A 24760-nucleotide genomic window follows, 5' to 3' on the forward strand; every position below is an offset into this window, starting at 1 on the left:
ACTGTGGCATACTGAGGTCCAACTCTTTTATTACCAATGTTATTTACAAGGGTTTTATTGTGACAAGATTTATTCAGACTGCTGTGTTCTCCATTTGATGTACCAAAATGCTATTAATCTAAATATTTTAAAATAAAGTCCTGTAATACTATTTTTTTTTTGCTGTTCAACTGAGAACTTTTCTTAGTTAAGTTTTTTAAATTAAAGTATAGTAAATTTTAAAAATGTCTCTCTAACTCAAGATTCTTAACTTCATTGCACCTGCAAAGTCCTTTTGGTGTCCCTTAATATTTTGACTTTAGGTATGCAAAGTTCCTTTTGACATGTAAGGTAGCATATTCACAGATTCTGGGGGGGGGGGCATTATTTTGGCTACTACAGCTAAAAAGGTTCATTGTATAAAAAACACAATGCTTTGCCATCTAATTTGACAACAAAATTTCACACTCGACTGGGCCTTAAATGCATACCATATGAAGCTCACTTTTTCTTCCTTTTTTGTTTTGACCTGATGAATATGTACTGAAATAAAGTAAAATAAAATAAAATAAAATAAAATAAATAAAATAAAATAAAATGTTACAATACAGTGTTATGGAATGGCAATTAAAAGTGGCTAAGTTATAACTGCATCATTGTGATATAGAATACACTGAGTCAGCAGGAGGGCACTGCATAGAGTCTGTCACATTTAACTCTGCCATTTAATGTAAAAATGGACATAGACAATATAGAAATAAATGTGAACATGGTATGTTCTAATAAAACTTTATTTATGGCATTGCAGTTTAAATTGTAGATAGTTTTGAATGTTGTAGAATATTCTTATTTTTTTAATAATCAAAAAATGTAAAGCCATTTCAGCTCACAGTTGTACAAAAATAAGCAATACGACCACAGACTGTGTTTTCGAAATGGCTGCAGCAATGGATGCGGACACCTTGAGTGACACCCATGACAGCTCGGACAAGAAGCACTTTGAAATGAGAAAGCGGAACACTGTGGCCCTCTGGGCCTGGGATGTTGTGGCTGATGACCACCATCTGCAGGAACTGCACTATGGATCTTTCCATACAATGTGGAGCTAACCAGGCACCTGCTTCTTCTGAAGAGAGTGTCGGCGCAAGGGAAATCTGTGACCAGGCTTTTCACTTCCACCGTGTCTCCTGTTGGCTCAAACACGGCAGATGCGTCCACTGGACAACAGAGAGAGGACATTCCAAAAGTAAAACACTAGAAAAAGAATGTTTCCATCAGCCTCGACAGTTTTGTTATTCATTTAATGACTTGCCTTCTTGTTACTTAATTATACATGAGATAGAAATGTGTCTCTTCTGCTTTGTCTTCTCAGATTGTTAGTCCTACAGCTGTATCATATTCTGTGTCAAGTGAAATGCCGGTGGGTTCTAGAACAGAGGCTGTCTCTTATATATGTGAAAAGAGTGAACATAAATAGAGGGACCCCTCTTCTTAGGTTGGAAAACCAGCTTTTGAAAATGAGATGTTTTTTCATTAGCGCCAGAGCAAAGTGGTCCTGAGAATGTGTTTCTTACTTATGAGGAAGCCTGGTCCACAGCCTGGTTACTGATAGCACTCCTGGGCAAGTAGCCTCTCTGCTCCAAGGTTTCCTCCCCTCTAAAGTGGCTGCTAGACGTGGCTTGGATCTGGCATTGCTGTTGCTGTGGTGTAGGCTGGCAGCTGTAGTTCTGATTGGATCCCTAACCCGGGAATCTCCATAGGCTGTGGGTGTGGCCCTTAAAAAAAAAAAAAGTGAAGTGGCGGCTAAAGACTAAGTGGCATCATGTGAACACAGAAAGAGGCTTTATAAATTGTAAAACCATTACACAAATATAAACTGTGTGTAAACATGTTGCTTTCTCTTCTTAGTTTGGAACAATAAACCTGAAAAACACCTCATATGTGATATTGGTTGGCAAAGAGCAATTTATGAAGTTGAAAATTGCTATCATTTAAAATAGAGTTTGTGGGAGAAATCAAGTTTCCTTCCCCACTACCCTTTGCAATTTGTTTAAAAATCTTGACAATGGAAGGTATTACTAGTTCTAATACCGACTCAATGGCTGCATAGTCTCCGACCGAGAAGTACAGTTTATTGCAGTGGTTCTCAAAGTACAGTCTGAGGACTCCTGGAGCACGTGAAACCCTTTCAGAAGGTTCATGAAGTTCCTTTTCCAACTGCATGGCTGTATGAGGCCAGCTTTTCTTTTCTTCATATTTCAAGCAAAGTAAGGTGTTGAATGAAGAAGCTGACAGAGATAATCCAGCTGCCTTCTATTAAGTCAGATATAAAAAGAGCTTTGCAGAAACATCACTCTTCTAATAATTTTGGGGGGGTTAGAAAAAGAGTTACTTTCAATAAAAATATTTATGTTAACATGTAAAAAAAATAGGCAGTGAGCCAGATTCGGCCTGTAGGCTGTAATTTTCTATCTTTCTTCTACAGCCTTGGCACCCTCCACGGCAGGAGGCTGTGTGGACTATGTCTAGAATTAGACTACTTCACTTCTGCCCACATTCCATTAGCTAGAACTCTCTTAGCCGACCTACCTAACTGCAAAGGAGGCTGGGAAATGTAGTTTTTCTGCATGTCCAAGAAAAGGAACATGGATATTACTAAATATCCGCACTATTGCCTGCTCTTTTTGGTAACCAAATTTTTGTTCGCTCCTTTTTTCTCACACGTAGATTATACTCATTTCCAAAGTCTGGGATCTCAGGTAATGTTATGTCCTCTACAATCTATCAGGCACAGTTCCTCCGAGTGCTGTGACTATGCACGTATTATCTGTCCCTGCCAGCCACCATAAGGAACAGTTGTGTTTGGAAAGGGTAAAACAGGGAGAAACAAACCGGTCATGGGTACCTCAGCTGGACAAGCATTGTGAAGGCTCCTGACCCTGAGAGCCGACTTTGACTCTTCTTTGAATCAGCTCTCCGGAAGATACTCACTTGCACATTTGTGCTCTATGGCCCCCTGACCCATCCTTTAGGAGTTTCTTCCTTATCCCTTATCCTCCTTGACCCATCAGAAGTGGGCTGCTCCTTCCTTGGGGCTGCAGAGTTTGGTTGGCTCACTGTCTGCTGGACAATTGTTTTGTGCTCTTTAATTACAAGCTCCCTTAGACCCATCCTTGTGGTTTCATTACCATGCAATTTCCTCATGAACAAAGCTTCTACTCTATTTGCTGGCAATCAGTACCCTGTGCCTGCAACCATACCCAAAGATCCTTTCCAGATATTCATCTCTAATCAGCTTGATTTTACTGCCTAATCCCAATTGTTTTTTCCTAATTTAGTGGTGGCTAAAAATGGGTACGAATGTGGGTGATCTCTGCTGCAAGACTTAGTCACTTTGATCAACAGAAGTTTTGGATGCCTCAAAGCCTTTCTCAATCACACCACTTGCTACTGGGCATCTAGAAACATATGTATTTCCAGCTGCTTGGTGGCCCACATTTTTAGACTTTTTCTGTTCCTTCTTATTTCTGCTTGCAAGGTGGCCAACTTTTTCCTGAACTCATTTCTTGTTTGTAATAACCTGCCAAATGCAAACAACACTAGTTTGTATATGCAACTAACATCATTTTCTAACCTTTTATCCCAGAGCTACAATTGTGTAAGCACATGTCTGCCTACCAAATTATTGTGGGCAACAGATTTTTGCAAATGTCTTTTTCATAAAACAATAGTTTCCTGATTTCCAATCTGCTGATTACCTTCCTGCTGATAAAACCGTAGTCTTCAATTTCCACTGGAAAATTTAAGTAGTAGTTAGGTTAAATGCAGTAACAAACAGCTTTAAAATCTCAATAGCTCAACGCAATTACATTTTATTTCTCATTCATATGATAGATCAATTTCATGTTCACTGGGCAGCTTTCTATTCAGACATTCAGACTCTAGTTATAGGGAAGGGATTTGAAAGGGCAATAGATGGTTTCAAACCTAAAGATTCTGAGAAGATGCTACAAGGAATGAAATAGGAGTGCAAGTATAGGAGAGGCACTTGAACATATAGGAAAAAGTAAAGTAGGCATTAAATCCAGATCAGAAGACTCACTAGATGCCAAGTGCCAGAAAATTGGAATAAAGCTCTTAAAATATCTCCTCAGATTCTCCAAGGATTGATCGAGAAAGTCCATGCCACAGGTAGGCATATACTGGCCTCAATTGCAGGCAGCAGAGAAAGGAAAACAGACAGAGGCTACATCTCACTGCAAAGAGCACCATAGCATGGCATTTGTGTTGACCAGGACCCAGGCAGATCTCCTGCTTTCAAACTGGGAGTTGTCACCTTTGCCTTGTATTGCTCAACATTTGCAATGTTAACTGTGGGAGCTGGTTTAAAGTTTAGGAGTAACGTTCAATTTCTTTTGTTCTGCTTTGGAACTCACCAAGTTATTTACATCAGGATTAGCTGTGTATTCAGTCCTATGGGGAACCGTCTTTGGTTTTACGTATTTTCCCAGTTAAAGCTACTAATCTCTGTGATTATGTAATAAAAATATAAATATAAATAAGCAAAAGAATGTTATCATCTTGACAACCTCATACATTAGGTAGCACTGTCCATAAGACAATACTGTTAGGATATATACTCATTTTTTAGAATGTGGACCTCACCAAGATTTAGTAAAAGACAGGGAAGAGATGTGAACTCAGGCCTAACACATTTTTGGTTTCTAACAACTTCCAGATCTTTCAGAATATTTAGGGAAATTTTGGATAACTCATCTTGATGCTCCTCCAAGAACCCCAAGATACAGATAGTTTTACACAGACTTAAAAAAAAAAAAAGGTGCCTAGGAGTTCCCATCGTGGTTCAGTGGTAACAAACCTGAATAGTATCCATGAGGATATGGTTTCAACCCCTGACCTTCTCAGTGGGTTAAGGATCCAGCGTTGCTGTGAGCTGTGGTGTAGGTCGCAGATGTGGCTTGGATCCTGCATTGCTATGGTTGTAGTGTAGGCCAGCAGCTACAGCTCCAATTCTACCCCTAGCCTGGGAACTTTCATGTGCCTCAGGTGTGGCCCTAAAAAGCAAAAACAACAACAACAAAAAGAGGTACCTGTAAATGCTGGCTTCTTGAGTTGGGGTAATTAATGGATTGGGACCCACATCAAACCAGCTACATGGTGAATGGGACATTTCAGAGGGCGGTGGGTAGCACTGGCCCTTGGAAAGCAATATTTGCTTAGAATTGATATAAAGGATATATATCCTTCATTTGCTCCAGATGGAGATCAATTCTGATGCTATTTCAAGGGATATCAAGAAATCAAAGTATAGCATCTCTTACAGATTTGGTTGTTAGAAATCAGGTTGCTCTGCAATCTCTTCCAAACTTTTCTAAGCTGTTGCCTCTTGTTCTCTGCAGGGCTTTGGCTAAAGAAGCCCTCATGGGACAGCCTTCTGATGCAGCTATCTTGCATCCACAGAACCAGGACAAGACTGGGCTTCTCAGAGCCCTGGTGAGCTTGATTTTGTAACTGCCTCTGGGTTCTGAATGAAGAACTCTGTTTGAATAATAATGTGTGGAATGGCTCAAGAAGAGAAATGTAGAAAGTATAATGTATATTTGCTAATGGGGAAAGACTGACTCTCTTTGGGGGGGGATCTGAATAAATGAGTATCTCGGGAACAAAATTCAACAGAATAATTGGTAGCAAACTAGTGGTTTTAGGCGGCTCTTAGTGGCTTTTTGTAAAGGAGTCAGGAGTGAGATTCTTCTATCAGCCTTTTTGGCACCTGAGCATAGTAAGTATTAAGAAAAATATACTTGGAGTTCCTGTTGTGGCTCAGTGGTTAACAAATCCAATTAGGAACCATGAGGTTACAGGTTCGATCCCTGGCCTCGCTCAGTGGGTTAAGGATCTGGCGTTGCCATGAGCTGTGGTGTAGGTCACAGATGCGGCTCAGATCTGGTGTTGCTGTGGCTCTGGCGTAGGCCGGTGGCTACAACTCTGATTAGACCCCTAGCCTAGGAACCTCCATATGCTGCGGGTGCGACCCTAGAAAAGATTAAAAAAAAAAAAAAAAATCCTCACCAAAGCCCCACAATGTAGGCAATACTGTTAACTGCATTTTATTTTATTAAAAAAATTTTTTTTTTTTTTTTTGGCTTTTAACTCCATTTTATAGGTGAGCAGATTTAGGCTGTCAGGCTTATAGAAGATACCTGAGTCTGCTTTACTGGATTCCAAAGTTGTAACTCCGCTTAACCCAGAAATTAGGAAAATATATTCACTTGCCTCTACGTGTCAAGTAGGGAAAGAAAATCCTGGGTCCTTGGTCTCGTCGGCTCTCTGCCTCTTATGCCTGGTGAACCCTGAGAATCAATTTCTGAAGCCCTGGGCTCTTAACATGAGTGGCAGGAAAATATTTACAGATCCTTGGAAAGGCATGCTCCTTTCTGCAGGCATATATCCTCAGCTTTAACTGGTTTGGGGTAAAGAGGTAAAGAGTTTGGGGCTAAGGGATGACAGAGGCGAGTTTCACTGAAGTGGGCTATGTGTGGATTTTGCAAATGTCATCTCCTTCACTTTGGTTTTACTAAAATGCTTTTCGAATTATTTTTTCTTTTTATGGCAGCACCTGCAGCATGTGGAAATTCCTGGACTGGGGTGGAAATGGTGCAGCTGAGGCCTACACCACAGCTGCAGCCACACCAGATTGGAGCCACATCTGTGACCTACACTGCAGCTTGTGGCAGCACTGGATCCTTATTAACCTGCTGAGTGAGGCCAAGGATCGAACTTGCATCCTCACGGAGACTATGTTGGGTTCTTAACCTGCTGAACCACAACAGAAACTCCAGCTTTGGGGATTTTGATCATGAATTTTCTCTATGTTTACATATTAGAAAGAGAAAATCAAGTCTGTTTGGGGCAACAGATTTCTGAATACCCAGTGGGCTACATATATTGCTGTTGCACGTCCCCCAGGTATTTATAGCATTGAGTAGAAGTTGACAAACTGTGGGCTATCAGCCAAAAATGACCATGCATTCACTTATATAGTATTTTGCTTGACAACACACACTCTGCACTCATATATTAGCTCTACAATAGCAGAGTTGAGTAGTTGCAACTGAGAATTTATTCTCTGGCCCTTAAATGGGGCTTTGGCCTCAAACCCACTTTTGGTCAACTCTCTGGACTCTATCTGAGCTAGAACGTCTTTTTTCTCCCTAAGTTGTAAGGCCTGAGTTAGAAACCAGATAGACAGTGTTAGGATCTGGTCCAAGATGGAGACACTAAATCTACAGCATAAAAGCAGACACATAGATCAAATCAACAAAATACAGAGCCTATAATATAACCCATGGATATATGGCCAATAGATATGACAAGGGAACCAAGACTGTACCATGAGGAAATGATAGTCTCTTCAATAAATTATTTTGGGAAACCTAACAGCCACATGCAAAAGAATGAAACTGGACCCCTATCCTATATCATACACATACAGCAACTCAAAATGGACTAAATCCTGCATTTAAGACCTGAAACTGTAAAACTCCTAGAAAAACCCAAAGGGGATAAGCTACTTGACGTTGGTCTTGGCAATAAATTTTTCGGACTTGAAAACAACAGCAAAGGCTTGTAAAGGAAAAATAAAGACTACCTCAAACTAAAAAGCTTCTGCACGTAAAGACAAAAGTCGACATAATGAAGAGGCCACCTGTGGGATGGGAGGAAATATTTTCACATTGTATATATATAAAATAAAGGGGTCATATCCAACATATAAAAGAACTCACATCTCAACAGCAAAACCCACAAACATTCTGATTAAAAAATGGCAGATGATCTGTACAGCCATTTTTCCAGAGAAGATCTACAGATGGCCAACAGGTACATGACAAGGTGCTCGATATCACTAATTAGGATATTGCCAATCAATATTACAATGAGATATTATCTCACAACGGTTAGAATGACTATTATCAGAAAAACGAGAGATAACAAGTTTTGGCAAGAATGTAGAGAAAAGGGAAGTCCTATGCACTGTTGGGAATGTAAATAGGCTCCATCACTATGGAAGTAATATGCAGTTTCCTCAAAAAACTAAAAAAAGAACAAGGTGTATAACTAATCCAGCAATCTCAATTGTGGGTATATCTGAAGGAAATGGAAACAGGGTCTCGGAGAGGTATCTGCTCCCATGTTCATTGCACATTGCAGCATTATTCACAATCGCCAAGATATAGAACAATCTTTATATCTGCAGTAGATGAATGGATAGAGAATATTTTGTTTGTATATACATATATGCAGTTTTCCATAAAGAAAAATAAAGAAGATAAAATTCTCGTATGATTAACATATGATACTTACAGAATAATAAAAACTAATGTTCAGAAAGCATAGGCCACATCTGTCAATACAATAACTCTGTCTTTATTGTTAATCATGTCTTAGCAAAATGTCTTACTGGTGTCTTATGTAGAGTGAGAATTTAACCAAAGTGATATGATTCTGTTTCTACTGGCTTTGCTTCACAGTTAAAATGGTTGAAATTATTAAAATAAAATCAAACTGTTTTATTCATAAGAAGGCAAAGTTATCTTCCTTTGGAATATATTTTAGAGACGAGGCAATGACACAAGAAGAGCTGCACTGAGAAATGTATTTACTATAGATGAAAAGCCCAAATTACTAGAAAAATTCAATTTGAAGCAGAAAATACATGCTCGTGGATTCTTTACGGAATAGTGATATACCACCGAATAGAACATGACTTTATACAGCATTGAATATGCTCTTAGAAAGATGACTTCGTAAACACACGTGGGAGAACATAAATTGAATATAAATGTTCTCTTAATGGAGTTGAGTAAAAGAGTCCTAATTTATAGTCTCAGGTCCTAAACCAAGCATGGGTTTGGCTGGAGCGATTTCTCCTGGGATATGGTTTGATCCTGGGCATGGCACATACACAGGCACATGAACAACGGGAGAATATCTAGAAGAGAATAGCTGTGATTTTTTTTTTTCCTCAAGATAGATTAAAGGAATTAGAGGAATTTAATACTGGAGGAAGAGGGTTCTAGAAGGATACTTGAAGAGGAGTTAGTATGGCCCCGGGTGTAGAACTGGGACCAACATGACATACATTAAGTTGAAATTTAATAAAATCAATTTCAGTCGATGTTTAGAAGAACTCAAATAGTTCTTGCATGGTTTCTGGAAGTGGTGAGTCTCACATTTATAGAATGTGCATAGGGAGCTATTTGGAGATATAATAATATGAATTTTGAAGACATGTAAGAGGTTATAATTGTAAACCTCAATGATACATAGTAAAATTCTTTACACTAAAAATGAAAATAAATAAACTATAAAGTATAACAACATTTTGAGGGAAATATTGGCAAAAACTTGTCAAAGGATTTCCAAAAATTACACATGAATATCTTTTAATAGTTTATCTCATGTGTAATTGATCAAAGAACAAGAGATACATGAACAAGGACCCAAGTAGAAAACAGTAATACCTGCATAAGTTTAAATTCAGTTATTTAAAGGAATTAAAATTAGAGCAGTAATGTACCATTTTACACCTATAAAAGAAACAAAATAGAAGACTAAAATTAAATTGATCATATTCAATGGTGACAAGGTTTTTTTAAAAGTAATTGCATACATCACCAGTGGAACTGTTCCTTGCTATAGCCTTTGGACAAGCAATAAAACAAGCTAAACCAAGATAGGGACAGGGGATTAAGAGTACAAACTGTCACATATCAGGTATCCATTTGAAAATGGGATTTTTCCAGGGTCTTGATGCTGTTATATATTGACCTGTCATTTATCTTCTTTATTCCCGTAACAATGATTCTTAATTCCTACAGCTTTATATCCTCTTGATATGTGGTAGAACAAGTCTACCTTGCTTCCTGATAGAATTCTTCAAAATATTCTCGGCCTTTCGCTTTTCTATAATAGTTCAGTTTCACTCCAAAATAATTTTTTTTTCTTTATTAGAACTGCTGAGGAGAATTATTTTTATTTCCTACCCATTTTTTTTTTTCTCACTTAACCGGATCTTTTTTAAATCCCTTTGGTTTGCACTTCTTACCCTCATTGTTCCTGTCCTAGTCCAAATCTTTATCTTGTCAGAAATCCTGCGCTATACATGTACCTGCTGGGTTCGTGCCCCAGACACTCCCCCATCCTAGCCCACACCCCTGTCTATTCTCCACACAGGGCCCAGATGGATCCTTTAACTGTGATCAGACTACGTCTATGCTCAAAACTCTCTAACAGCTTCCAAATCACTAGGCATAAAAATGCTCATCTCTAATAAAGGCCGGGAAGACCTGTGTGATTTGGGACCAGTCACTCCCCTGACCACATCCATTGTAAGTTTCAGCTTGCCCGCTCCACTCACGGTCTGTCATTCTCTCCCTCCAGGTTCGTAGATGCAGCACTCCCTCTCTTAAGTGTCTGCTCCCATGTCCCTTTATCTTAGAAGGGCCTTCCTGCTCATCCCATTCAAACCATCACCCTCGTCCATATCACTACCCTGACCAGCTTGCTTTTTCTTCATAACACCTATCCCCACCTGACATAGCTGCTATTTATCTGTTCACTATCTTTTCCCCCCATTAGGAGTGACATCCACCATGAGGAGGCAGTATGTGAATACTTACATTCTGTAAACATTTTATTCATTGTGGTATCTGGATGGTGAAATTGATTCATTTTGTGAACTCTTCACACAGTGACTAAGTATGTGGTAGGACTTTAAAAATATATACATTGTTCAATGCGGATTTTATATTTTTTCCATAAGATTGTCAATCTCTTCTGATACATGTAGTCCTGGATTCCTCATGTATTTTTCAAAAAATCACATTTCCTATTTTTCCCCTATTTATAGCTGTGTTTTTGTGAAAGAGAAAGAAAATCACTCAAAGATACACTTGATATTTCTATTTCTACATCTAGTCACGCTCTCATTCCAGAGTGTTTTATTAAAGCATCTAACACTGGGGATAAATGGAGAGCATGTTTTAAATGTAATATTTTGATGGTGACAGTAATATATTGTGCCATTTGTCATTCAAAATAAAGAAGAACTTCAGAATCTGTCACACCAACCATCTCTACGAACAATGATTTAATCCCAGTGTAAAGATAAAAGGTTTGGAGGAGTGGTCCTAGCCTCTTGGCAAATGCAAAGGATACAGGAAACTGTAAGTCAAATGATCCTATTCCAAACTCCTCCGATGATTCTATTATTTGTCAATTTATTTTCACCATAGATCCAGAGCCACTATAGCTCAAGGCCCTCCCGCCTTTCTACCTGCAGATCTATTAAGTAGGGGCAATTATTCTGCAAAGAGATGACAATTCCTTTATGGAAGATATTGAATTCTAGGACAGAAAACAGTACATCAATAAGGAAAGGTCAGTAAGAACACAGTAAACCAGCTTCACTGCAACGGAGCGACTGTAGAGGGGGAGCATCTGGGGAATAAAGTATATACAGAACGTAAGCATCCCTTATTGACTTTAAGGATCCTCTTGGCATGAATCTCACTGAGATCAATTTACCCTGAATCACTAACGCTCTACATTTGGAAAAAAAAAAGGTCTTAGGAGTTCCCACTGTGGTGTTGCAGGTTAAGGACCTGGTGTGGCATGGGTCACTGCTGTGTGCAGGTTCGATCTCCAGCCTGGCCCAGTGGGTTAAGGATGTGGCATTACTGCAGGTGTGGCATAGGTCACAGCTGTAGTGTAGGTTGCAGCTGTGGCTCAGATTGGATCCCTGCCCCAGGAACTTTCCTATGCTGTGGGTGTAGCAAAACAACAACAACAAACACTTCTCTCCAAAATGTTGGTCCAATCAAGGCCAACATGTAGCGTCTGTGGGAACTGCCAACCTTCAGAGGATTCCTCAACTAGTCAGGAACACAGAGTTTCGGTAGGTGAGGTAATGTTTAGTGAGTTGAAGCTTATTTTTTATTCATCACATGTAACCTCAGCTTTGTTCAACTGAATAATTCTGCTACTCTGACACACAGGGTATTGATTGCTGTTTTAGAGCTTTGATATACCATTCATTTTTTTAAGGCAATTATAAGGTGTGTCAACTTTGGCTATCAATAGCTACCCAAGCTACTGGGAGGAAGAAAGGAATTCCATGATATTGCAGTATAGTTGAACAATGATAAATGATTCTCTTTTTCACCATATAAGGCAAAGGGAACAAGCAATAAGGCAGTCTTTTGGGAAGGGAGATAAATGACATGGATTACCATTCATGAGTTACCAAAGAATCATATTCAAACATTCTTGGGCTTTTTCTCTCAGAAAAGGAAAATAAAGGAAATGTAACGAAGACTGCTTCCACCAAGGGCTGCGCGTAAAAGATCCAAGTACCTCTAAATTAAATTCATTGGCGCTCTCATCCTAACTCTCACTTTCCCACAACATGGGCATAATTCAGCCATGGCACTTTGCCAATTATCTTCAGAGCAAGAAATAGGGTATTAACCACCTATTTTTCAAGGAACAAAGTTCTTAAGAAGCAATTGATTACTGCTTACTGGGGTAAACAGTAATTCTTCCAGGGATCTATTATTTATGGGATAAACCTTGAAGGGAAAAAAATTCAATCTGAACACATCCATTGCTTTAATGGTCCTTGGAAGAACATGATCTTATTTTTCCCCTCTTTTCTTCTCAATGTTATGTGTTTTCTTTCTTTCAGAAGTCTATAGCAGCCAGGCTATGAAAACCACCAATATGCTCAGAGCCCTACAAAGACTTATAACAGATTGGGAGTATGAAATTCCAGACTTGCTTCTTTTACCAGAAGGCACAAAATATCAAAGGGATGAATATGCACAAGTATATGGATGTAGATTGTGAGTGTGTATATGTATACCCATGCACATACTCTAACTTTCCTCACGAAAGCAAATAAAGTATATTTTCTGGAAGATGTAATACGAAATCCAATATTTATATAAGGAACCAAATACATGAAAAAAACTTCAAATTAATACCCTCTTGGAGACTACATTGCTAGTTATCATAGTAAATAATACTTGATAAAAAGAAATTTTATGCTCTGCTGAAATTTTAAATATATATAAAAAGCTGCAGAGAAAAAATCATTTATGATAAATCCAAGGAATATTGAGAGGTACTTGAATTCGTATATTCAATAAATAGTACAGATACCAAGGTACAAATACATTTATAAATGACCCTTCAGATAAGTTCTTATTAGCTTGTTTCCATAGCAATGGGGAAAGGGTTGTTAAATGCCACTTTACCATTCCTGTAGCTTGTGGGGGTCAGATCCTGTCCACTTCCATTTTTCTCTTTAAAGAAATCTCTGTGCAATGAAAACATAATTTGGTAATATTTGTATTTCCTTTTCACCCTAGTACAAAGCATATGAATAGGGCAGTATTGGATTAACTAACTCTACTGGGCATCGGTCAATTTACTTTTTGCCTCCTGAGATTCTAGTACATCAAAAGGTTTAACATGTAATATCACAATCCCTCCTAACATTGGGATTCTTTAAAGTTTTACATGAAATGGGAAGGGCCAATTCTTGAAGAAACCCTCATACTCCCCTCCTTATGTATACCAGTCAGAGTCCTGGCAGCAAACAGATGGCACACTCAAGCTGGCTAATTAGAGAGAGTTTAACAAAGGAATCGTTTATAGAAATATGATAGGAAATAGGGAAAATAACAAGAAATAGAGCAGGTATGCACAAGGACAAAACAGCCAGAGTTGTTATGATCCATAAATCAGAAGAAGGAAATAGAAGTTATTAGGACCAGGAGAGGGTAGCTGAACAGAGAGGGCCACCTGTCAGGAGATGTGGCCTTCAGTAAGGGACACAGCTAATCATGGTAGTGACCTGGTAGGAAAGGAGCCAGCAGAGCAAATACAAAACTTCCTCTTCCTGATATCCTGCCGGTGGGTGCCACAGGTCAAGCTGAGTCAGAATCCAGAGGACAAGAGAACCTATGAATACAATGGGTATAGGTCAGCCCCCAGGATATAAGGCAGCGTAAAAGGTGACTGAGAAGATCCAGAGAAGGCAGAACAGAGGTATCCATCACCCTCCCCGACCCAGGCAGGTAATTTAGTGAAAATCATCTTTCTTTCTTTTCTTTTCTTTTTTTTTTTTTGACAGTGTATAACCCTTTTAATGACATATTTCAAAGCAAATATATTTTAAGTACAGAAAATAATATAATGTTCTAACCACATTGGTACACCTGAGTTCTAAATCATGCATTTTAACTGGCATATATTATTCCATTGCATACATATTCCAGAATCTATTTATCTATTTTTTTACTTACGATTTGATGCTATTTTGTTTTTTTTTAATTTTTATTATAGCTGATTTACAATGCTCTTTCAATTTCTGCTGAACAGCAAAGTGACCCAGTTATACATATATATACACATTCTTTTTCCCACATTATCCTCCATCATGTTCCATTGGAAATAGCACCATGGGAGATTTTCATCAGAACTAGAAAGCAATTTGTATGTTGAAGTATCTGTGGGGAAAAGGAACACACTAGGCGAGCACCCTTGTGGCACAGTGGGTTAAGGACCCAGAGTTGTCACTGGAGCGGCTCAGGTTGCTGCCGTGTCGTGGGTTTGATCCCTGGCCATGGGAAGTTCTACATGCTGCATGTGTGGCCAAAAAAAGGGAACACACTAGGACATGTTATAAGGTAAGAGAAATATTTATTTAATTTACACAAGAACAAGCTTATACTGAACAAATTCAACCAAATAATATTAAGTGCAGTAAAACAATGAAATAGGGATGACTTTTCTTGTTAGAAAATATTAAGTAACCATGCCTGTGCATTATTTTGATCATTACAATAACTTGTTTCAGATTTCTTTTCAGAGTGTATACTGTACATATAACATGTTATAGCATCTTTGCTTTGCTTCTGAAAATATAATTCATTCACTGCCTTACATTTTCTTTTCCTTTTTTGCAGTGAAGAACTGAACTGATTCAAGAAGACTCTGATCTAGAGGAACATTTTTTGCACCAGTGAAGATAGAGGCTTTCAAAGCTCCCATCAGCTCAGGCTCTACGTCCAGGGGTCACGATGTCATGGTGTATTCCACGCCCACCCTTCTACATGCTGATGTCAGATGCAGGAGAGGCAGAATTCTGGTCTAGTTTTTCCCCAAGAATTTTCCTTTTGTGATTTTTCTCAAGCTCCACAAATTCTGTAATTGAAAGTTCACTCAGCTATTAACAATGCTGCACTTAGCTGCCCCCAAATCATCCACTTTAAGTTTTAACTTTTTTTTTTTTGGTCTTTTTAATGAAAGAACATTCTTTAAACAGAAATTTCCAGTGAGAGAGTTAACTTCACAGTTCCTGAAGGCACTGTGGATCCACTGAGCAACAGATGTGGCCATTCTAGAGAAGAGAGAGAAAGGAAAAAGCATGACATGAATTTTTAAGCCATTAGTCAATACCACACTTAGTGACCAGTACACATAACATACCATAACTGGTTTACTTGTTATTTATGTGCCCCTGAAAGTTCAAAGGCCCGATCACTTTTCATGTCTCTACTATTGCAGGCATGGCTCCTGTGGCCAGTTATTTGTGGCAAATCATAGGCTATCATTATTTACCCCATGGCAGTCTCTTAGATCATATTTGTTATTGTCTGTATTCATTCACAAAATAAGCACTGAATAAATTGAGCGCTAGATATACTGATGAATGAAGCAGACAAGGTTTCTACTCCAACAGGACAGGGCTTAGAGTTTTTTGGAGGGAACAATTTCAGAAGCAATTGTACAAACATCATGCAAAGTGCCAGAGAAGAAACAACCTAGGTGGTGTCATGAGATTAATAAAGACTGGCTACTTAGATTGGGTGGCCAGAGTAGACGTCTCTGCAGAAGTGATGTTTAAGCCAAGACCCCAAGGCAGCTCTGTGAAAAGGTAGGCCAAGAGCACAGGGAAAAGAATGAGTAAAGTCTTTAAAGGGAAAAGAGTTCAAAAGAATGTAGTGTATTAGAAAAAAGAACAAAAATTATGTCTTATCCTTTAGATTCCTTGCACTCTTACTTTCTTCCACCAGCTGGCTCATGATAATGATAATGTTAGTCTTGCTACCACAATCGTAAAGTAAGATGGTCATATCCTTCTACTTGGTGAGTGTGTGCTCTGTGTCAGACACTTTGCCAGGCGCTTTAAATACAGTATCTAATTTCAACCTCGAAGCATTCCCAGCAGGATCACTATTAATAGTCACACTTTTCAGGTTCAGAAAATGAAGATCAGAAAGCTTAAGTATCATGTCCAAAATTATACAGTTAATAAAATGGTACAGCTGGGATTAAAATTCAGGTTAGTCTGACTCTAAAACTCATCTTCTACTTGATATATTCTCTCATATAATTGGCTTTAGATGATTGAAAATGTATTAAACCTTAATATGATAAAACCAAAAGTGTCAGTTCATATAAGATAAAACTTAAGAAAGGACTTTGATACTTAAGCCTTTGTTGAAGCTTTGTTGAAATGAGGGAAGAGCCAGTCTATATCCAAGAAGAATATCATCAATTTAACATAATCCTATTTCTTTTTAAATTGTTATTAAGCAGATTTCTTATTCTGAGAGCAAAAAAATATGACAGCCATCTCTAGTAGCATTTTTTCCTCATTCTCAGAGGCGGAGTTTTCTGACCATAACCTGCTGACATGATCTTTCCCAATCCATTAATCCAATGAAGTGAGGGATGTGCCAATTCCTGAGAATATCAGTTCCTCAAATTGTATGGATTTTGAGCAGAAAGAGGGAATTTCTGGAGCCTTCTGTCATTGAGTATGTGAAACTAGCATTAGAATCTCACAGAGAAAAAAAAAAATGTTGGTTCCCACGAGTATGTTTTTAGGAAGGGAAGGCGTATCTTTCAAAATCTTCCAGGGAGTGTTTTTCTTATTCCAGATCAATATGTTCTGCTATAACAACATAAATGCTCTAGAAACCATGTCATTGGAAGCTCCTCAATTAGGGAAACATGGTACATATGAGAAAGATTAATAAAATATTCCACTGAGGTTCCAGTTTCAGAATGGCACAGTTGCTCATATAAGACTATCCCTCCTACGGATAAGTACAAAATTTGGACAAAACAGAATAACTATTTGAAGCAATGCGTAGTGACTAAAAGCAGGCAGACACTGTTTTTTTTTTTTGCTTTTTAGGGTCACTCCTGTGGCACATGGAAGTTCCCAGGCTAGGGTTCGAATCAGAGCTGGAACTGCCGGCCACAGCCACAGTAACACAAGATCCTAGCCACTTCAGTGACCTATGTCATAGCTCATAGCAAAGTCGGATCCTTAACCCATTGAGAGAGAGGCCAAGGATCAAAACTCATGAATCCTAGTCAGGTTCTTACCACTGAGCCATGGCGGGAATTTTCGAGATGCATTTTTACTTGGCTTTTTCCCTTAGCGCATCCCCCTTTTTCTGAAGCTTAGGATAACTATAACTCAAGCAGAAAGCCACAATCTGAGAGGCCCCAGATGTCAGAGGACATTTAGGGCTGCCAGAGTGACTGGATGTTCAGGAGGAAATATCTAGAAAGGAGGGAGTGAATCAGCATGTAAACTCCCCTCAAATTCTTGGCTGGTCTTTCAATTGCAGAGGAGACTCTGAAGAGACTCTAAATCAGAGAGTCACAGCTTGAAATTTGAAAGGTCTGAGCAGATATTTCAGATGCTGCTCAGTGTGGGTAAGAGTGTTTAAAATCTGTTTCCTATCAAGTTAGAAACGACTGATAAAAAATTCAGGTTTTCCCTTGAAAGCTCCAAAGGGCCATGCTTAGGAGTAAAGCAATGCCTCAAGATTAAGAAATTCACCCTAGAACTAAGGGTGTATCTGGAGTAGATTCCCTAACCACTGTAAAGCCCTGCCTTCTCAAGTGCAAGGTGATTAGCCTATAATGTGCAATCTGTTGGAACAAAAATAAATATCATTCACAGGAAAATAATGGCATGTAGGGTCCATACCATATATTACCCATAATATCCAGTAAACCATAAACATGTGAAGAAAGACAGGGAAAAGTAACTGCCCACCAAGAGAAAAAGTAGGGAATAGAAAGACACAAAATTAATCTAAAGGTGTAACTAGCAGATAGAGCCTGGAAAGTATCTTTTACAAATACATACAACAACGTTAAAAAAAAAAAGGTTGTCATAATGAGTGAAAAAAGATGGTAAATAGTGGCAGAAAAACAAAACTATAAATAGAATTAAATAAAAATTCTGGAACTGAAAAGTGCAATATTGGAATGAAAAATTCATTGGATGGGTTCAACAACAGACTAGAGATGGCAGAAGAAATAGTACTTTGAAGAAAAAAAAATAGAAATTGTCCAATCTTTATAGCAAAGAAAAGGAATTACCTGGTAGCCTAGTGGCGGCTCAGGTCAGTGCTGTGGTGGGGGTTCGATCCCTGGCCCAGGAACTTCCATATGGTGTGGGCGTAGCCAAAACAAACAAACAAAAAACAAAGAGAAAAAGACTGAAATAAAAATAGAAACTCAGTGACCTTTAGGATAATATTAAACCATATAATACATGTGTCATTGGAGTTCCAGAAGACTAGGAAGGAGAAAATGCTACAGACAAAATATCTGAAGAAACAGAGGCCAAATTTTTCTCATAGTTGGTAGAAAAAACACCAAATTGGGTATTCAAAAAGCCCAGCAAACACCAGAGAGAACAAAGACAGAAAATAATCATGCTCAAGTACATCACAGTCAAAACTGTAAAAACCAAAGATAAAGAAAGAATCATGAAAAAAGTCAGAGAAAAAAAGACATATTGCATATAAAGGAACAAAAGTACAAATTATATCTGACTCCTGATGAGAAAAGAAACTAGAAAACAATAGAGTACCACCTCTAAAGTGCTGGGACAAAATTGTCAATCCTGAATTCTATGTTTAAAAAATATGTCCTTTAAAAATAAAGACATTTTCAGAAAAATATGAGTTGAGAGAATTAATTGCCAGTTAGCTACAGTATGGAAAATGCTAAAGGACATTATTCAAGCTAAAGGGAAATGACACCAGATGGATATTTAAATGTGTGAGAAGAAATGAAGCGCACCAGGAATGGTAAATATATGGATAAATATAAAAGAAAAATTGAGCTTTTTCCCCCATTAATTTCCTTAAAGGATATTTGACTAATTAAAGCAAAAATAATAACGCAGACTTTCAGGATTTATAGTATACATAGTTATAAAATATATGACTGTTACGGCTCCAAGTTTGGGAGAATGGGATTACATTATTCCAAAGTTCTTACCTTTTATATGAATTAGTATAATATTAAATTTTAATACACTGTAATAAATCAATGATATATATTACAATCCCTATACCAAAAACTAAAATAATAACATTAAGAGTTATAGCTAAGAATCCTAAAGAACAAAATTTGAATAATACACTTTTTTTTTTTTTTTTTCTCTTTACGGCCACACCCAGGGCATATGGAAGTTTCCAGGCTAGGGGTTGAATCAGAGCTGCAGCCTACAACCCAGCAACCCAGGATCCAAGCCCGCATCTATGACCTACACCACAGCTCTGGGTAACACCGGATCCCTAATCCACTGAGAGAGGCCAGTGATCAAACCTGCATTCCACTGCATCACAACAGGAACTCTGAATAACACAAAATATTAATAAACAGAAAGAGGGAAAGAATGAATGAGAGGAATATAAAAAACAGATGGAACAAAAATAGAAAACAAATGGCAAAATGGTAGCCTTAAATCCACCAATGTCAAAAATGAAAATAGACTAAACACTTCAATGAAAATAGACTAAACACTTCAATTAAAACACTTTGTCATACTGGACAAAAAAGTAAGAACTATTCTTACATTATCTATAAAAAATGCACTTTAAATATAAAACCATAGGTTGAAAGTGGATGGATAAAAATAATACACTGAGTGGCTACATGAGTAGCCTTCATGTAAACAAAATTGCCTTCAAGTCTAGAAGCCTTGCTGGAGGTAAGAAGGATACTATATAATGATAAAATGATCAGTTCATCATTAGACATAAAAGAGTATATACATATTGTGTTATTCCATTTATATGAAATTTTTAAATAGGCAAAATAAATTTATTTTAATGAAATACAATTGAGGTTTTCCTGCAGGAAAGAGGTATTGCCTGGAAGGGGACAAAAAGGTACTTGCTAGATTGTTGGAAATATTCTGTACTTTGATTCATCAAATTCATTAAATTATATATATAATAACCATGCATTTCCCCTTAACAGAATCTTACCTTGATAAAACCTAGAATAAAAGAGGTTTTTATGAAATCTGAAACTTAGATTGCTAGGAATTAATCACTTACTGTCATAACTAATTATTAAATCTAATTATTTTTCCATAGCAACAGTAAATTTCCTTAACACTCTATTATCTCTGGCTTCATTTATTGGTAAAGAAGTCTGCATACTAAACTCTGCAAAATCAAGATTAGAAGACAGCTGAGTTTCAGTTTTCAGTAAATTGTTTATATATAATATATATTAAAGGATAAATATTTTACTATTATTTGTATTTAATATATTTATTATTTACCAAACACTTACTATATTTTATTAGTGCATTAGTTATGTTTTAAAGTTATATACATGGATATAATAATACTATGTAATTATAATATATATGTATACATTATGTGGTTATAAATTATATAAAAATTAATATATTTTAAATCCCATTATTATCAATATTTTAGTATGTCCTCACAGACATTTCATATTCCCTTTATTTTCAACCTTCTTGTAATCAAAGTGCATATGTAATCACACAGTATTTTTATCATAATTTTTATTATGATTATTGTTAACACATGAATGGTTAAATAATTATAATCATATCATTACATATAATATATCATTATGCTATAACATTGTATATTATGTCATAGAGTTACTATAACTTATTTAATATTTTTCTATTGTTGGATATTATGTTTTTTTCCTTGATTCTGCATGCCAATTAACGTTGAGGTAGAAATTGTGATGCATATTGCTTGTTCCATATTTTAGATTATTTCTCTTTTGTTTTTGAGGGGGTGGAAGTTACTGGGCCAGGGATAGAACCTGCACCACAGTAGCAACCTGAGTCACAACAGTGACAATGCCAGATCCTTAACCCACTGAACTACCCTGGAACGCCTATTATTTCTTTAGGTTGGATTCTCAGACCTGGAATTAATAGGCTCTTTTGGATATTTCTGTGGGCACAGGGAGTGGGCAAGGAGGTGTATGTGTGGCTCTTGACATGTATTTTTCAATGTCACTTAACAGTGCATAAGAACTACAATTCCAGTACATCTCTGTCAGCGTTAGACATGATTGTGAAAGTTTTTTTTTTTACTGTAGTACATGAAAATAATAATCTATTAGGTTAGTTTACATTTGTTTAGATTTTTTTAAAAGATGAATGTTTCCTTTTTCCAAAGCTGTATTTTTTTCCGTGAATTGGTTATTCATCCTTTGTTGATATAAGGGGAAATATTTTTATTAATAATTTTCATATTTTTTTTAATCTAATAAAGAACACATATCTGCTGAAACTACTTTTCCACTCTCTGGTTGTGGCTTCTTATTTTGCTAATTTTGTGTATCTATAGAAGTTCTAAATTTTCTTTGCAGTGTATTTCATCACTTTTAAATTAGAAAAGGCATCTTCTGTCTGGAATTTTGATAAATCTTTGATTACTTTACTTTGATTTATTTTTAATGTGTAATACTTTTTCCACATGGAATTTGCTTTGATACATAATATAATACTATATATATAACTTATCTTCCTCAAATTGCTGTCCAGGCATCCCAATATTTACAGAATAATCCTGTCTTCCTCTTTTGATTAGCAAAGCTCCCTGGTCATATGTTAAAAGGCTTTATTACACTGTTGCACATTTATGAGGTGCTTCTTTCCATAGATCTAGTCATCTATTCTTTTTTTTTTTTTGTCTTTTGTTGTTGTTGTTGTTGTTGTTGTTGCTATTTCTTGGGCCGCTCCCGCGGCATATGGAGGTTCCCAGGCCAGGGGTCCAGTCGGAGCTGTAGCCACCGGCCTACGCCAGAGCCACAGCAACGCAGGATCCGAGCCGCGTCTGCAACCTACACCACAGCTCACGGCAACGCCGGATCGTTAACCCACTGAGCAAGGGCAGGGACCGAACCCGCAACCTCATGCTTCCTAGTTGGATTCGTTAACCACTGCGCCACGACGGGAACTCCTCTAGTCATCTATTCTAATTTTAGCACAGATGTCCACTTTCCAGACTTTAAGTTTACTGTTTCTAACACATAGAGGCAACATTTAGGAAGATACGAGCTCCCGCCTCATTAAACTATATTTTTTCCAAACTTCAGTTATTTCAGCATTACGTCTAGAGTCTCCAGGAGTTAAAAGTGGCCCTGTGGTTTCCAATTTCCAAAGTGTTTCACTCCGTGATAATTTATTAAAGAAAATGACCCTTTACTACCTCCTCTCTCCTTATTCCTCAACTGGGTACATCCCTCTTTATTATCTGGAGCTCAAAACATAATTGCCTGAAAGCTGTCTGACCCATCATAACGGTGAGTAGTCTCTATTAGATTTAGGGAAAGCAAAATGTGTAATTCACTTTGGACTCAAGAGTTCAGCTTCTGAGTGGAGGAAACATTTTTTTTTTTAACCTAAACAAATTAAATTTGAAGACATCTTTAAAAAGGGAAGGAAAACTCTTAACCCTTTTTCTCCCAGCTAATTCCTAATTTCTCAGGAAGTAGAGCTGGTTCACACATTGCAGAGCCTTAGCACAGAGCACCCACCACATCTTAGCTTCAGAGCACCCATCACAGTTTGTAATGTCTTTATTTGATTTCTGACTTAATGAATATGTATATACTCCACTACCAACAATAATAATTGCCAACATTTACTGAGCACTTACTGTGAATGTAGAGGAAATACGTGGGAAACTTTTTCTATGGATCTTCCACTTAATTCTTACAGCAACTTTCTCAATTATTCCTAGGCAAGTAATACTATTATTCCTATTTTCAGGTGAAGGAAAATGGAGCAGAGCCACAGAGAGATTAATAAATGTCCCTTGAGGTGACATTGCTAGTGTGGCCGACCAGGCTTTGATCCCAGATAGACTGATTTCCAGAGGCCACATTATTTACCTCTACACCATTGCCTTCCATAGACTATTCAGTGATGACAGAAATGTTCTCTCTATACATGGTCTAATGTGATAGCCACTTGCACATGTGTGCAGTTGAAACGGGGCTTGCATGACTAAGGAATTGGATTTTTAATTTAATTTCAATGAATTTAAATAGCCACACGTGGCTGCTGCCAGCAGGGTTTAGACAACAAGCTGCTGGGCCATAATTCCCAGGAACAATGCGCCTGTTTTTGCTCATCATTATATCCTGATACTAGCACAAGAGCCTACACAATTTGCATTTGTTGACTTAAACAAATAACTCAGAAGCAGGAGGATGGGGAGATAAGTAAAAACAATGCTGCAAAAGCACCAAATTGTGACGAATGCTCACCTCCAGTGCAACATCTCAAGCCTATATGGCATAAATTTTATTTTTGAAATACCACAAAACAAATGTAACAAAATGGGTATTAGGGAAAAATTTGGTAAAACTGAGCTATATTCTTATAACTCATACTTAATTTGAAGGGAAAAGGGAAATGGTATCAAATAGTAATTTCTGGGAATCGGCACTTATCTGACAAGAAACGAATTTAATGCCAAAATAAACTTTCTGGAATACTTTTCTATCAAGAGCCAAAAAATCCTAGTAGCTGTTTACAGTGAATGACAAGATCATTCACAGCTTTACCCCAAAAAGCACTCTAATGTTTTTCTGCCTATTACTGAATGCATTTTTCATACTGGAAATATCTGTCTGGGCCATATTTGGTGTGTTTTTCATTCCTCCATCCGGTATATGTTTTTGTTGTCACTGTTCAGAACAAAAATCTGACAGATTAAGAGTTTAAGGAGACTCAACTCTATTTGATAATTAAATGTCAGAATGTATTTTCTTTAATTTCCCTTGGCCATTAATACTGAAATTTCTAGATATGCACCATTAGATGTACTCAAATGTACTCATATTACATGTATATTAAAGGAACATTGCATATACATTATTAGCAACTTTTCATAGTAATAGTAACTTCAGATGTGCTAATGCACTTTTAGAAAACTGCATTAAATGTTCCCCCCAAAAAGCTTTGCTTGATTGACAAATTGCATTGATTGAAAGAGCTACAAATTTTGATTTGAAATAGATAATAATAGCATCTCAGAACTTAAAGCATTTCATATTTCTTTGTCCTGTTATGTCAAGCCACTCTAGTAAGAGATTTGTACTAAGTGAATCTGAATTAAATTGCTCTATTGAAAAAAAAATTTAATGGAAATGCTCACTTAAAGAACCAGAGCACTTACAGATATCTGGCTGTGCTAAACTGGGAAAAATCTGATATCTTTGCTTTTTTGTTGTTAAGTTTTCCAGATTTTTTACTTAGTTTCAGTGTTGATACCAAAATTTTGACTATGAAGTACAATGACCACTAAATCAAATGTTTGTAGGAACAATAACCAAAGTATCTACCTAATTGGTA

The 24760-nt window shown here is 37.3% G+C and overlaps 1 protein-coding gene and 1 pseudogene across 4 annotated transcripts in view; one reads left to right on the forward strand and one right to left on the reverse strand.

Annotated features, from left to right (window-relative positions):
* The first annotated feature begins 908 nt into the window (after positions 1-908).
* Positions 909-1266, forward strand: LOC125131825 (RING-box protein 1-like; annotated as a pseudogene).
* Positions 1267-14746: 13480 nt separating this feature from the next.
* NELL2 (neural EGFL like 2) overlaps positions 14747-24760 on the reverse strand; it is a 388134-nt gene continuing 378120 nt past the window's right edge. For all 4 annotated transcript variants that reach the window (XM_047788021.1, XM_047788020.1, XM_047788022.1 and 1 more), the window contains one exon: positions 14747-15466. In XM_047788021.1, the coding sequence (XP_047643977.1) occupies positions 15416-15466 (51 nt within the window). In that variant the 3' untranslated portion in view covers positions 14747-15415. The remainder of the gene's footprint in view (positions 15467-24760) is intronic.

The sequence above is a fragment of the Phacochoerus africanus genome, chromosome 7 (assembly GCF_016906955.1).
Source record: "Phacochoerus africanus isolate WHEZ1 chromosome 7, ROS_Pafr_v1, whole genome shotgun sequence".
Classification (NCBI taxonomy): Eukaryota; Metazoa; Chordata; class Mammalia; order Artiodactyla; family Suidae; genus Phacochoerus; species Phacochoerus africanus.